The 16287-nt window shown below is 42.9% G+C and overlaps 1 protein-coding gene across 3 annotated transcripts in view; it reads right to left on the reverse strand.

Annotated features, from left to right (window-relative positions):
- OCA2 (OCA2 melanosomal transmembrane protein) overlaps window positions 1–16287 on the reverse strand; it is a 365906-nt gene that overhangs the window by 284094 nt on the left and 65525 nt on the right. For all 3 annotated transcript variants that reach the window (XM_023652076.2, XM_014734075.3, XM_070231431.1), the window contains 2 exons: window positions 14701–14758; window positions 12552–12624 (listed from right to left, as the gene is read on the reverse strand). In XM_023652076.2, the coding sequence (XP_023507844.2) occupies window positions 12552–12624; window positions 14701–14758 (131 nt within the window). The remainder of the gene's footprint in view (window positions 1–12551; window positions 12625–14700; window positions 14759–16287) is intronic.

A 16287-nucleotide genomic window follows, 5' to 3' on the forward strand; every position in this document is an offset into this window, starting at 1 on the left:
GTGTGTGTAAATATGCTCTATGATGTTCACATGATGAAACTGCCTAATGTATTTCTCCAAATGTGTCCCTGTTAAGTGACATATGACTGTACTGGTTTTTAAAAAATGTACAAAAACATCCTAGTAAAGAAAGTGTTTTATCAGCACTGTTGGCCGTATGAGACCCCAGAATGGGCAGCTGTCCCCAGCACTTGGTTGGTCTCCACCTATGCTGCTACTGGGGTCCCAAAAAGGACAAATGGAAAATAAAAGTCACACATAAGGCAGGATGTACTAAGAAAAGCTCAAAGAGACACTGCCGCTTCTGCCACACCAAAATTATTCCTGTCCTGGTCCTTCCCCAGGGCAGACACGGGATATGGAGCAGGGAGAAATTATTTCAGCACAAAATGGATTCTAGCTGCCTTGCAGAAACCCAGGAAATGGAACAGCACCATCTGGAGGCTAATATTGGAAGAGCAGTAGCTTCTCCCTCTAATAGTTAATGAATGTTTTTGGATCATCTATTGCGTACCAAGAGCGAAATGAATAAAACAAAGACTTTGTCCTCAGGAGTCTCATGCCCTAGCAGGGAGATGATTAGGGAATAATTAAAGCACCTTATGATTAACCATCCAAATAGAGACATGCAAAAATCCAAGAGTCACATGACACCATGTACTTCCAGCCTTCCTTTCCTCTGTCTTTCCAGATGTTCGCCATGTGCTTAGGATTCAAAACCCAGCAGGATGTTCTGGTGTCAGCAGTGACTTCCAGATCCCAGCAAACAGGAGCCTCTGGTGGAGGCCCACCCCTGCAGGCAGCTTTGATCCTTGCTTCCCAGCCATGTTGGACTGTCTGCCCTGCTCCTGATACACAGTCCCCTGCCTTTGCCTCAAATGCCTCCCCCAATCTGGAGAATCCCTCCTATCTTTTAAGATCTTGCTCAAGCTCCCCTCTCTTTAAACTTTTCCTTGCATCCACGACTCCAGGACCCTCTTGCTCTTTCCCACATTCCTCCATGGACAGGGCATACTCTGTTAAAGCATTTATTCACACCATACTGGGGTTTGTTTTAGATTTTTCTCCGCAACTGGTCTAGCTCCTCAAGAGAAAGAATCCTATCTTATTCATTTCTCTCCTCCTCTGGAGACCAATGTACTTCTTGTCAAATTAGATGTCCCCAACAAATATTTGTTTAACTGATAAATATTTGTTCATAGCATCATCCTTGACGTCCTCCGAACCTAGACCAGAGTCCCTGCCAGATGGGGCATGGAGAAGAGGAGACAGAAACCACCGCCTTCCCCTGACTGCATCAACCACGTCCTCCTGCCTTTCCCATCACCCAAATTTAAGCCATCTTTCAAGACCTAACCTGACACACCCCCTTAACCCTCCTCCCACTCTGTAAGCCCCTAGACCTCCCTCCAATGAGTTCCTCGCTAATTGTCTCCCTATTATTTCTCCAGTGAGCATGACCTCCTACTGGCTCTGGTTGTTCCAAGTCAGGTGGCTGTCCTGGAGGCCCAGGCCTGGTGGGGAGAAAGACAAGTGAGCAGAGCACTTCTGAACAGCAGGTGACACATGATGCTGCCAGGCATGGAACTAGTCTGAGAGAGCCTCTGGGCAGGCCTTCATTTCTACCTATTCTGTAGAGTCCTCTTGGGCTTACCCTTCAGTTTGCAGCAGAGCCTATCAAATGTCTCTCCTCGACCAAAGTCTAGTCAAGGTCCTCTAAACCCTCTTCTTGACTAGGCCTCATCCTTGGCCTGATGAGCCCAGTTCATCCAGAATCTCCCTACTATTGATACCCAAACAAGTTCCTCTTAGTAATTTTCCATCCTCTCCCTCACTCTGCCCACTGGTTGTAGATCCCCCACTGCCTCTGTTATGTTCAGAACTGAGTTCGATCTCTGCCCTATTGCAATAGTCTTGAGAAAAGTCTTCCTTGACTGTTTAACTCTGGCTGGCACAATTTTTCTTTGACACACTCTTTCTTTAATTGAATGGAGGTAAAAAAGAAATGGGGCCCCTTTGGACTCATCCTCATGATAAAAACAGGAGTAATGTTATTTGATAAAGTATGAAAGATTAAGGATTGATCAATTTATGAAAAATACATCTGTCTCATGCCAATGTTATTTTCTCCAGCATTTGGGACCAAATGCGTGAATAATTGCCCTTAATCTCTAGAGTGACTCTGGCCAATAGAATTCTCTGTGGTGATACAAATGTTTTAGTTCTGCACTATCTGATATGGTAGCCACTAACCACATGTGGCTATTGAGCACCTGAAATGTGGCTGATCTGAAGGAAGAAGTGACGCTTGAATGTTATTCACATCATTAATATAAATTTAAATTTAAAGAGCCACAGGTGGCCAGTGGCTACTATATTGGACAACATAGTTCTAAGGTAGTCTAGGGAGCTTAACACAAAAGTGAAGAAGAACAGGAAGGGACAAAATCCTTTAATGTGTCTAATGTTTCCTTGACCTACCCTGAGAAGCCAGGGCTACTATGCAGGGTGTGATGGAAAATGGACCATATGTCAAGAAAGGAAGGAAAGGAGGGAGGGAAGGAAGGATAGGAGGAAAGCCAGTGAGCAAGCCTAAGTAACCTGCTTATATATAACCTGGCTTACTGACCATTATTCATCTGCCTAATGACCTTGGGCAGGTCTCCCCTGTAACAAGCACAGACAACAATTCAGGAACAAAGCACCTCAAGTGCCTGCAATCACAGCCACTTCCTGTTTCCATGCTTTACTTGCAATTACTGAGGTGACAAAGCTCAACTGTTACAAAGAAGACACAAAAGTTCACGGGGGGGGGGGGGGGGGGGGGGGGGGGGGGAATAGCTTTGTTATTCTCCAGATAAAGGAGAGTTGGACTTTCTCCAAAAAGCAGTTCCTACCAAAACACACCGCAAGTGCTGCCATCCAGGCCTCTCACCTGGCCAGGCCCATCCAGGGATCCAGCCAGAATGAGGGAGGAAGGATGCAGGGGCTCTTCATTCACGAGGACAACCATGAGAACATCGCTACTGACATTTTACAACAAAGCCTGAATCACATCCTACCTCACACCTGCATATAATGGCCTTGTGCTGAGAATTACCTTCAAAGGCTATAGCTCTGGTGCACAGATTCACCCCAAACACACCGACTCCTGCCACCTTTCATAGACTGCAGCAGCAGCTGGCTATCTGAGGGCATAGAGGAGAGACCATTGACATCTCATCTCTCCTTTCACAAACTCCCATAGAGAGTTTTCAGCCTGGGATCTTGGGAAAGGGTCTGTGAGCTTCCAGAAGTCCCTGGGAAATCCAGTAAGAACATTACGCATTTTCTGAGGAGCCCATGGGAAACTCAAATAAGCCCTTGTGGGAGTTAATGAGTGACACAGAGTGTCTCTTTGACCAGACTTTGGTCAGCCTCCTCTGAACTCTTCTTTATTAGGCCCTCACTTTGGGGCTTCTGTCTTCATCTCAGCATTGTCCAATTTTAGCAAGAATCTTGCTAAGTGAGTTTAGCCAGAATCTTCCACCCTTGATATCTGATCACCCTCAATATCTAACCAAACTCCTTATCCCCCTCCTTCCCCCAGGTAATGTCTGATCACCCTGGCCTGCCTTTGGCAAGAATCCTGTGAAGTTCTGAGCCAGGATCCCCCAGACCCCTGATGTTTCCTCTTAGTAATTTTCCATCCACTGCCCCTCACCAGGCTCTTTGGTTATAAATTCCTACTTTTCATTGCTATATTCAGAGTCAAGCTCAAGCTCTCTCCCTCAACTACAAGACCCCATTGCAGTGGTTTCTTCATCTATAGCTATGGTCCTAACTAAAGTCTGCCTTACCATCTTTAACAAGTGTCACTGAATTTTTTTTTTCTTTAACATTTATGGTGCCTGAGACTCAGACAGGATCAGATTCATCATTGAACTCCCAAACAACTCACTCAGGACCACAAGTACACACACTTGAAGCCTCATCTTCACTCCTGACTGATTCAGGATCCTTTAGTGAGTCTGATTCCTGAACCACTGCTCCAGATGACAATCCACTGAAGTTGGTAAGGACAGATTTTGATTCTTAAGATTCTGAGTATATTCTAGAAGCTAGGTAAGAGGCCCAGGTTTCTTTGTTTGAAAGGTATCTGCTGGGCTCTAAGTCTTTCCTCCAGGCTCTTTGTTTAGAGTTAGGATCCACTTCTTGACTCCTGGGCTGGAAGATTTTTTTCCCTAGCTCTTTTTATTTTTTTATTTTTTGGTGAGGAAGATTGGCCCTGAGCTAACATCTGTTGCCAATCTTCCTCTATTTCGTATGTGGGGTGTCGCTACAGCATGTCTTGATGAGTGGTGTGTAGGTCTGTGCCCAGGATCCAAACCTGCCAAAGCAGAGCATGCAGACTTAACCACTACACCACCAGGCTGGCTCTTTTTTTTTTTTTTTTAAAGATTTTATTTTATTTTTTTTTATTTTTTTCCTTTTTCTCCCCAAAGCCCCCTGGTACATAGTTGTGTATTCTTCGTTGTGGGTTCTTCTAGTTGTGGCATGTGGGACGCTGCCTCAGCGTGGCCCGACGAGCAGTGCCATGTCCGTGCCCAGGATTCAAACCGATGAAACACTGAGCCGCCTACAGCGGAGCGCGCGAACCCAACCACTCGGCCACGGGGCCAGCCCCCCCCCCCCGGCTCTTTTTAAGGCCTCTGTTACCTGCTTCTCCTGTGGGAACTTCTCAGTCAACTGAAACCCCTCTTCTTGAACCCCTGCTGAATTTGGAATTCAATGGCCTCTTTAGAAAACTTAAGATCTCCCAAAACTGGCTCTTCTAAAACCTCTCCTTTCCCATCATCTCTGCTTCTTCTTCCTCTTCTTACCGTCTTCCATTTTCTCTCCAGTTCCCTTGAATCCTTTGATATATCCTCCTTCGAATCCCTACCTCTTCCATCCCTCTGTCTACCCTGCCAGACTTTTCCCTTCCCACTTCAGCCCCTCAATTCTTTAAAGTCATTTGAACTTTAGGCTCTCTGCCCCCATTGGGGGCTTTAAAGGGACTCAGGGACCTCCCAAAAGTAACTACCTGAAGCTGAAAATGAAAAGAGCTCATAGAAATAGACTCGAGAATTAGAGCTCTAGAAATAGACTGAACATTTTACCCACTTAGATAGCTTTGGAGACAACTAGATAGCCAGTAGATAGATCCTCAGCCTAAAATGTAGTCCACAACCTCCGTAAGATAACATATCAGATCAAAAGAAAATCTTAAAAATCTTCTCCACAAACATTGGTTAAAACAAAAAGCATTAGCCCTCCTATTGAACAGATCTCATTAACTTGTACATTTGCCAGGAAAACAATTTGGGCAAAAACATAAAATGAAGGAAAGATGACAGCTAACTATTTTACATAAACCAGTTAAGTTTTGTATTACTGACTCACAGCTAAAATTTTAGAATGAAATCTATAAGATCTCTGTTTACTTCTGTCTGTACGTTTATGTATATGTACATATCTATGTATGTTTGACATGTGTATGTGATATTTTTCTACCTCCAGATGAATTTATCTCGAAGAGAATTTATAAAATCTCTTAAAGGAGTTCTAGTCAAATTGGTTTAGAGATAAATGAATGCTTGTATAAATTAAATATTCCAAAACTCCCAGAAATATAACTAACCCAAGTCCTTTTCAAGTTCACATGACTTGGGTAATCTTTGGTAAATAAGATTAGTTTAATATTGTTGGTTTAACAATAACAGTTATGTCTTCTGAATTATCAGCATTAAGTATAATAAGAGCATACACTTTTATTCTACCTACATTTACTCGTCAAATAAGGTTAGAAATACTTAGGAAAATAACTTGAAATGATGGCTAGCTTTGTTTGGTGTTATAGTATGTCTGCCTAAAATTAGTTCCCAAAATTTCTGGGTAACTCGCAACCTTAGAGTTATGATAAGTTAAGTCAAGTAATAAGAGTTTTCTTAAATTTCTAAGTAGGATCAATTTTAGCCAGCCCTGGTGGTCTAGTGGTTAAGATTCAACACTCTCCATTGCTGCGGCCTGAGTTCATTTCCCAGTCAGGGAAACACACCACCAAGGTGTTGATTATCATACTGTGGTGGCTGCATGTTGCTGTGATGCTGAAAACTATGCTGCTGGTATTTCAAATACCAGCAGGGTCACGCATGGTGGACAGGTTTCAGTGGAGTTTCCAGACCAAGACAGACTAGGAAGAAGGACGCAGATACACACTTCCGAAAATTGGCCATGAAAACTCTTTGAATAGCAGCAGAGCACTGTCTGATACAGCAGCAGAAGGTAAGAGGATGGCACAAAAAGATGGGTAGGGTTCTACTTTGCTGTACACAGGGTTGCTGACAGCAATAAAAATAAACTACTGAAACATTCGTTGCTAAGCATAAGTTTAACTTTACATACTTTTGACTTCTGATTTTATATAGTATAGAGAGACAAAATATATTTGGGTCTATTAATAAACATCTTCTTTTTGCCAACATGAAAAATTATACTCTGAAAAAACAACATATACCTATAAGAAATGTGACATGGTATATTCATAAAATTTGCTAGTCTGCCACAGAATACAGGTATATGACAGACAATTCACAGTTGTCTATGTCTTAGTTTTCTCTGTAAAAACAAGAGATTGTGAATGTTTAAAATTATAATTATTTAATTAAAACTACCAGAAATAATAAAGGCGAAGAGAAACAACTTTGCAGGAAAGATATGAGATATGAAGGATGTGTTTTTGTTCAGAAGAAAAGAAACAAATTTATTCTAAGGTAGAATGACTAGTTATTCCAGAATGAGAAAGAGGAAGATGTAGGGGAAAAAACAACCTGAATGGATATTAGAAAACTAAAATATTTGAGGAAAAGAGATCTCATTTCATGTAGTCAAGCTGGCTAAAATTCAAATGGATTTACCTGTAATTTTTTTAAAAACAAGCCTTAATATCAAAAGTGCACTGATGCAAAACTAGAATTAGATTTTCTCTCTGTTAAAACAACAAAATTTTCTTGGATTATTGGTCTGTTCTTAATAAGAGACTGTAAAAGGTTTTTCTTTACCTTTTAAATAATCTACCTAGGAAACCAAAGTCTCATGTTTTATCAGAATAATTTCCTGTGCTTTATGTCAACATTTATCATGTTCTTGATTATTTAAGAGAACCTAAGTATTTTTTCATGGTGATCTGTGATCCTATTTATCAAGTGTTTAAATCTTTTGAAGTTTTTGACTTCCCCAAATCAAATCCTAAATTAAAGATTCTTGTTCTTGAACTGACCTTGAGATTTTTCAGAGGACTCCTGGAAAATCTCAAATGATTTATTTTACCTTTTAAGAAAAATGTTAAAAATAATTTGGTTTATTTGGTATACTGAATTGTATAAAAAGGCATTGTCAAATAAGAAGGGATACTTAACCTTCCCTAGGTTATACTTGTATGTGTAAATATTAATATAAGTATTTCAGAAATTGTATGAAATTCACAGAAATTTGTCAAAACCTTCACTGTCCATGAAATGTCTGAGATAATGTTATCAGTCATAAATCTGGTTATTTTGTTAAAATACTGTATGTCACAGAAATAACCAAATTTTCTTGTCAAATGAACTCCCATCATATCTTTAAATATGGCCATTTTAAGTTGTTGTTTGCTTTATTTTGTTTTGTCACCCACAGACAGCTTTTGTTTTACTCTGATGCCTTCCTGAAATGCTTGCAAACAAATATGAAACCATCTTTTTCTCTACCTGATCCCTCCAGAATGTGGAGACTCTGATTGAGTGTTCTTACTTTTATGGCAATATAATTATTTCCATAAGTTCAATAAAAATCTGTTTCTCCTTACAAAAGGATACAGGAAAAATTGTTTATACTACCAAGACTTTGAGCAGAATGTCATACTTGAGAACTACGTGCACAGAATCTGGTTTAAAGAGCTATCGTTGACTTATGGAGTTAACGCTTACAAAGCCTTCTTGGAAAAATCAACTTAGTACCTGGCTTACAAGATTGCCAGCATTACAGGTGAGTAAGGAAGGTCACTTCATGGCAGGCCCAGGAATCACAGGCCATCTTGGAGACCTTGAAAAGAGAAGAATTCACCCAAATCCACAGATACTGAAGGTGAAACCTAGTGGTAAGTTCCTGTCATGGCTTCCTAGCATCAAGACGCTTTTAAAAGTCTAATCCGAGATTTCTTATGAAAAGTTCCAACAAAGCAAACTCAAAAAAGCCAATGCGATGAATTCTTGCTACATTTATGTAAATAATCAGGCCAAACTTAATGAGACTACACTTATTTTGTAACTAAGAATGGCCTTACTTTGGTTTTTTTGATCAAAAAGGAGGGTGACTGTAGAGAGAAATTTATGTCAGTGGAAAACTGTAGCGTGCTATAGTGGGTTCTCAATTCTTCTAGTTTTCTCCAACATCTGGCTACAACTCTCCAAACCAACATTTCCAGTTTTTCTCACACCCTCCTTACTTGGTGCCATGAAGAACTAAAACCTGACTACCCAGATCCTTATTGGGACTATCTAAAGAACTTCTCTGAGCTGAAGCTGGATGCTTCCATGCTCTGCTCCAAGAGATAACCATGACTATGACACTGATATCTATGCCATCATCAGAGACATCCAAACTACAAACCAGAAAATTCCTTGGATTGCCACTGCCATCCTCACTTATTCCATCTAAAGATGCTTTATACTCAGTATCTAGAAATTATCTTGACTGGCTGCCCTCTGGACTCAGAAACTGGGTTTCCAAACATTAGTCTTTTTTTTTTTTTTCATAAGAATCCCTGTCATTAAATGCCTGACTGCTCACACCATCCAGTAAATATCCTCCATTACCAAGTCCCAACAGATAGTTCACCTGGCCCTTAATGAACAAAAGGTGACTAAGGAGAAATGGGCTTATACTGTTCAGAGGAAAGAAAAACGTCTCTTCTTTACTTGAACAAGAGGAGGGACTGACAAAGAGTCTTTCTTTGACCAAACTTTGGTCAAGCTCTTCTGAACTCTCTTCTCAACTAGGCCCTGACTTTGTGGCTTCTGTATTCATCTCTGCATTGTCCAATTTTAGCAAGAATTCTGCTAAGTCAGTTTAGCTACAATTTCCCATTTTCCATATCTGATCACTCTCAATATCTGATCAGATTCCTCATCCCCCACCATCCCCAGTTGGTGTCTGATCACCCTGGCCTGCCATGAGCAAGAATCCTGTGTGGTCAATTTAGCCAGGATCCCCTGTCCCCTGATGTTTCCTCTTAGTAATTTTCCATCCACTGCCCCCAACTGTGCTTCTTGGCTATAAATTCCCACTATCATTGTTGTATTGGGTCAAGCTCGATCTCTCTCTCTCTTGAATAAGTTTTTCTGTAACATGATCCCCAGACATGTAAGAACCACTCTGTAGCACTCCTATCATCTCACACAGCTCTCTCCATCTCTTCCACTTCTCTTTTTCTCTCTTCATCCAAATACACAGGCTGCTCAGAAAACAAGAGAGAGACCTCCCCAGTCACACTCGCTGCGAAGAAAAACCCACTCGCTTGCCAGTTACTGGTGTGGGCCTGGGCCCGTTCAAGTCCTGGGCAGGGCCTGGCACACTTGGGCTGCCCTGGAAAAACATTTTTCAAAATGCTTTTGAATGAAAATGATGTGGTACAGTTCTTGGTGGGATGAATAGAGGACTTTTATTTATTATCCAGTCTTAGTATCCTGACTTATGCTAACTTAGGATTTCTATTGATTGATAAGGTTCATGCGGGAGTTGTCATAGTACAATCACCCAGCTTCTCCCAAATATTTCCTGCTCCCTGTCTGGGTCTCACTGGAGACTGGTTCTAGACAGAATCCAGCCTCACCCTCCATGTTCTCAGGTTAGCCTTGGAAGCAGGGTATGACCACCTGCAGTGAAGTCACACGAAAGGAGAGCAGCATCCTTCTCCTAGGGACATCATGAGGCCAGGCCTCCATGCTGACACTTGTTTTGAGAAGGCCCCAGGGGGATCTGGGGAAAGCAGGAGGACATCTTAGTTTTTTCAACCTATAGATGTAATATAGAGGTAAGGCATGAGAATGAGAAACAAAGTTTATCAAAATCACAGAGCTCTTCAATTCTCTCACAGAGAGACACTTCTTTGACTAAAGCTCAGACACAATTTTAAAGTGGTAAAGCAACCATAAAGATCTGAGTAGGCTCTCAGTTGGACACCAGAGCTACTCTATCCTGAGAGCAGTCATGGATGAGCACTCTCATTCATTTAGGGGCAGGGTGCCCCATGCACCACCCACTAGGGCCGCCTCACAGGCTCCTTACCTGAAGGCCTTCAGTGCCAGGTCTTTCTGTAATGCTGCTGGTACCCTGTATGTGGTCAGTGGCTCAGCTGAGGGAGAGGGTGTTCTGGGAAGATGCAGGGAGTGGGGATCTCCCCAGAAGGACCCAAGAAAACAAAATATGAAAAGACTACCAGTGACTGCAAGGAAAACTACCCAATTTCCTAAAATTTCAGTTCACCCAGATTATCAACTAAAGACACTAATGAAAAAAATACTTTCACTTAGTTCTCTGGATGATTTAATTTCTTTTTGAAAAATATTATCAGAAATATTTGAACTGGCCAGAGCTTCTTCCTCCTACCCTTTCTCCTCCTCCCCTTCCCTTCTCATCCCCCTCCTCCTCTTCCTCTCTTTCCCTTCATCCTCCACCCCTGCTCCTGTTCCATCCCTCTCCTCTTCCACTCCTCTCCTCCTCCTCCTCTTTTCCTCCACCTCCCCCCACTTCCCCAGCTCGATTTCTGGGATGCCTCCTTTCCCAGGATCCATCACTGACACTACTGCTCTGAGCAGGACTGGGAGCTTTAAGAGTTTTCATGCTTGAATGTTCTAATCTAATGTCCATTCTAAGGAGGCTCTGGACTTCCAGTTCCAGCTGGGGTATGTAGGGAGCTGGAAATACTCTCTACAATCACTCTTATAACCAGAAAAGGCTGGGCAAATGTAAGTTAATGACTTATTCCATCAAGAATGAGGTTGCACCACAAACACTCAACCTGAAATCTAGAGTGAGATAGGTGACTGTGAGGAGGAAAGGGGCCAAGCATTTGCTTCCCTGGGGTGATGCTACCACCACACACAGAAGCAGGTAAGATTAAACCAGAAAATTTTTAAATTGTTCGAGGTCAAGTGTGGGCTAGCATGAGAGTGGGAGACCCTGGGGGCCATAGAATAGGGGTGTTCACATCTTCTTACAGGCTTTTCCTCCAGGAACCCCAGCAGGTGCTCACAGGGAAGATGGGGAGACTCCCGAAAAAGCATTAATTCACTAGGGGAGCACATCAAATCTGGTAGCCTGAGGGCACAATGGAACCCCAGCAGCTGGGGGCAGGTAAGAGGGGAAAGTAGCTCTACCCCTGAGGAACAGTGCAGGGCCTGGCAGACAGCTGGAGAGAGACTGAGCAATTCCAAGGGTCTGGGGCACCAGAGGTTACCATAGCAACCACAAACTGCAACTTGTGACTAGATTTACACAAACCCTCAACTAAAGCCCACAGAAGTTAAGATGTGCTCATCTCCAAGCTTAAATGCTGCTTACCTCAGTGCTATGGACTGAATGTTCATGGCCCTCCAAGTTCCTATGTTGAAGCCCTGCCCCCCAGTGTGGCTGTATTTGGAGACAGGGCCTCTAAGGAAGTAACTCAAGTTAAATTAGGTCATAGGATGGGGCCCTGATCTGATAGGATTGGTGTCCTTATAAGAAGAGATACCAGAGAGCCTTTCTTCTCTCTCCACACTCACACACACACACACACACTGAGGAAAGGGCCTGTGAGGACATAGCAGGAAGGCAGCCATCTGTAAGCCAGAAAGAGAGCCTTCATCAAAAACCAAATCAGCTGGCACCTTGACCTTGGATGTCCAGCCTCCAGACTGTGAGAAATAAATCTCTGTTGTTTAAGCCCCCCAGACTGTGGTATTTTGTTACGGCAGCCTGAGCTGACTAACACTCCGTATCTACTATCCTTTACAACACATCTGGCTTTTAAGTACAAATTATGAGGCCTAGAAAAAGGCAAGAGAAAACATGGTATGAAGAAACCAAGCAATGATCGGACTCAGATGGTACAGCCAATGAAAGAACCAATGAACTTAAAGGTAGGCCAGTAGAAACCACCCAAGCTGAAATGCAAGAGGGAGGGGGGGATGTTGGGGGGACAGAACAGAGTATCTTAAGAGCCACAGAACAGCCAGGCCCTAAGTTGAATGTGCCACTCAGCTGCCATCACCCTTCTGTGGGAACATCACCACCAACCACCCATCTCAGTCTCACTTGCACTCCTGTCCCCTTCTGTTCCAAGGCCTCATCTTTCATCAAATGTCCTGGAGGAACCAATATGCACAGGGAGGAACAGTGATCGCCTATGCCGCAACCTTCAGCAACAGCTAGAATAGTTCTTGGGTGTCTCTTCACTTTGTGAATCTCAACCATGGACAGCTGTCTCTCTCAGTGTATGGTATGGATACAGTAGCTTTCCAGCGGTGACACAGCCAACAACTGCCAGAACTTTCCTTGATCTGGATACAGGCTAAACAAAATCTGTAATAAGCAGAAATATTTAATGATGAGAGCAATAGGATTTTAAAAATTTGATAACAGCTGAACATAGAGGTATGACAATGATGCTGATTGACGTATCCAAAATTCACCAGCTTACTATAAATAGCTTTTCTGAGATAGTAAAAGAAAATTCTAATTCATTATACTATTTTCCACTACAATGGACCTTGATTATTAATATTGGCCAATTTTAAGGACTAAATACCTGGTCAAAAAATTAAATCATCAGAGGTGGGTAAACGTGGTTTTCCCATACTAGAGAGTAGGAAATACAACCTACATGATGGTGGGAGCACATGTTTGTGGAATTTGCAGAATACTTTATACACCATCAGAAAGTAAATTAAAGTGAAAATAAGATGACAGATTATAGAAGTTCAAAACAAATTCCTCAAATTCTATTTTGGACATATCCACACATCACCACAGAGCTCAGGTCAGCTCTCAGAGGACCAGGGGAGACCTGGCCCATGCTGACCTCCTCCTTTGAAATCCTAGTGCACCATACACCAGGCCTTGCTAAGCAGCAAGAGCTTCAGAACCACACAAGTGTGTGAACAGGAAGTAGAGAGGCAAATTGGTAGCCAAAAAAGTAAAATCTTCAAGTTTTCAGAATTCAATGTAATTGTTTTCTGTTTCATGAATAGATTTCCTTTCTCTCTGGAGGCCACTGTTCCCCTTAGTTGTGGATTATTAAAAAGTTACCTTACTCAGTTCAACTTAGCCAGTATTTACTTCATGCACCACCCTTACTCAACCACCAGATATAACATTGCTCTCTATATGCCACATTGAGAAGGGGAGACTCTTCTCACACACAATCCTGCGCATACATAAAGCCCCAATCCCCATGCCCACTGATGCAGATAACGAAGCCAAGTATTTGCAGCTGTACATGGTCGTGCTCATAGCTTCCAGTCACGCAGGTTGCCCAGCATAGCCATCACCACAGGCTGCTTGCATAGAAGAGCCACAGGCACACACTCCCTGGAGTCCACACAGCACAGTCATGAAAATACCACTCACACACCCTATCCTTGCTCACAATCTCACACTCTGTCACAGCAGCATGTACAATGATCCCTAACAATGGCACACACAAACTATCCATATGCCAATGCTAAAAATTGATACACACCCAGAAATAATTCCCCAACCACAGATGACCTCAAAATGGCCACAGAGCACAAATGACCCACATGTCCCATACGGGCATGCACACACACAAACACACAGCTGGGCACAGGGGACCTTACTCCTGTCTGCCCACATACAGACACATGCAGCCAAGTACAAGGGATCTCACACCTGCATGCACACATGGAGACACATAGCCAGGCACAGGAGACCTCACACCCACATACACCATACACACACACACACATAGGTAGACACAGGGGACCTCACATCCATATGCACACATACAGACACACAGCCAGACACAGGGGACCTCACACTCATTCATTTGACAAATATATTTTGAGTGCCTGCAATGTGATCCTGGCTAGGGCTACATCAAAACACATCAAAAGGCACACTCAGGTCACCTCCAGAGCTCTAGCTTTGCAGCCCTCCTAAGGATATAGGGGCAAGTAAAATGGGAGCAGCCTTCAGGGAAGGTGCAAACACAGAGCTTTACTCCCTCTCAAACAGGGTGGCTGAGCTGGGCAGAGGCCCAGCATGCCATCTCAAAGAGACACTGAGACGTTCCTGGGACCACTCATGATTTCCAGACATGTCTCAACACAAATAAAGAGTGTTTACTGCATATGGTTGAAAAGTGAATTCGGTAAGCTATATGAGGTGGGAAGCAAGGCCCAGGGGGCAAGCTAACTGCCTTCTAAGGAGCAATGCCAGGTCTCCAGGGCTTCTGTTGTGTGACTGGGGACAACAGCAGAGGAGTATTGCTAAGGACAGGCCTCCCTTGCCACCCCCAGCCCACCCAGTGCCTCAGCATCTCCTCCAAAGAAAGATGTAAGCACCATGCTTCAGATGCCCAAGGCATCCGGAGACTCTGCTAAGCTGACAGCAGACCTCGGGGACCACGGTACTCACAGAGCACACCACCACGAAGGCAAACAGGCCCGCGACTTTCAGCCACTGTACACAGCGCCTGCAAGAGAAAAGGTAGGCCCCAAGTTGTACCAGACATGTCAAACCAGATACCTTTATGAAGCCTTGGGTAACCTCCATCTCAAAGTACATGCTTGGAATTCTTTCCAGAACATTGTATGAAGGATGACAGTGCTGACCTTTAAACCTACAGCCTCAAGAAAAGCAGCTTGGTGGAGGTTATGGAGAGGAACAAAGTTAACCTCAAGTGTTTGTACATGGCTTCTTGCCAGAGATGCTAAAGTTCAAGATTTGGGGTTCTTCATTACCTTTTAAAGGGTCCAGTTTCTTGAAAACAAGTCTAATCTTGGCTCTCAGATTCCTATTTATCAAATATTTTCCCCTAAGTTTTCTGGAAGGTGGGAATATGGATTTTATCATCAAATATAAAGGCACTGACTGAGACATGACCAAATAATTGAAGAAAGAAATTGCAATACCTGCAACTGGTTGTACTAGCAGAGTCTTTTAAGAATTCCTTAAGAGATAATTTAATAGACAATCAGGACACATGCTTGGCCCCCTCTGAGGACTCTTGATGGTGTCCTGGACCAGTCACCATTATACACTTCTTAACCATGGCCCTCAGGCCCTAAGTGAACCTGAGCCTGGCCTTCCTTAGCAACCCCTCAGCCCTATCTCTGCTCATATCACCTCCCTGGGGTCCACCAGATCTCATCTCCTAATGACACAACCACTACCAAACCCTGGGTGTGCTGGCCACTGACCACTCCTTGAGATCAGACAGCAGGGTGTCTGTGCTCTGTCCCTTCACATAGAAGGGCGCTGGTACATACCCTCTGCTTGACACGTTTGCAGAATGAAGGAAGAAAGTCTATGTTGGGACATCTTTTTCAAAACCTTTCTCATACTTTCAAAATGGCAAAACTTTGTTTTGCATTCTCTTAGATTTAACAAATTTGATAAATAATCATTTCATACTTCCAAATTATGATTCAGTAGCTCCTATTTAAATGGGAATCAAAGTGACACTTTTTTAAAGCATGTAACGTTAATTGAATTATTCTAAATACAAATTTCTTTCTACATAACTGACATATACAGCAGAGCTGACAATCAAAAATACTTTTACAAGTTTCTTCAATGATCATGCATGGTACTTTCTAGATATGTTAAAAAGAATAACACTAAGTCTTTTAGTTCAGTGGCAAGCTCAACACAACTATTCCATGAATCACAGAAGATAAAACAACCACTGAAGGTAAAGTCTCAAATGTGCTTCAATCTATTTTCCATGGTGTGAGACAGTTAAGGGACCTGGCATCCTCTGGAGCTGTGAGCCAGCCAGCTGGGGAAGAGCGTTAACAGAGTCAGGACTTACCATCCCGGTGACCCATGGGGCCAGATCTCTGTTCATACACTTTCACATAGTTCACATAATTTCATAGCAGATTCATCAGCCAAATATCTGACATACCTATGAAGGGGACTGAGAACCAGTCATTGTGAAGAAGCTACACATGGCTGGGAGGCAGGGTGGGAAAAGACATCACGTCAAGCACCGGTGGG

Source organism: Equus caballus, chromosome 1 (genome assembly GCF_041296265.1).
Source record: "Equus caballus isolate H_3958 breed thoroughbred chromosome 1, TB-T2T, whole genome shotgun sequence".
Taxonomy (NCBI): domain Eukaryota; kingdom Metazoa; phylum Chordata; class Mammalia; order Perissodactyla; family Equidae; genus Equus; species Equus caballus.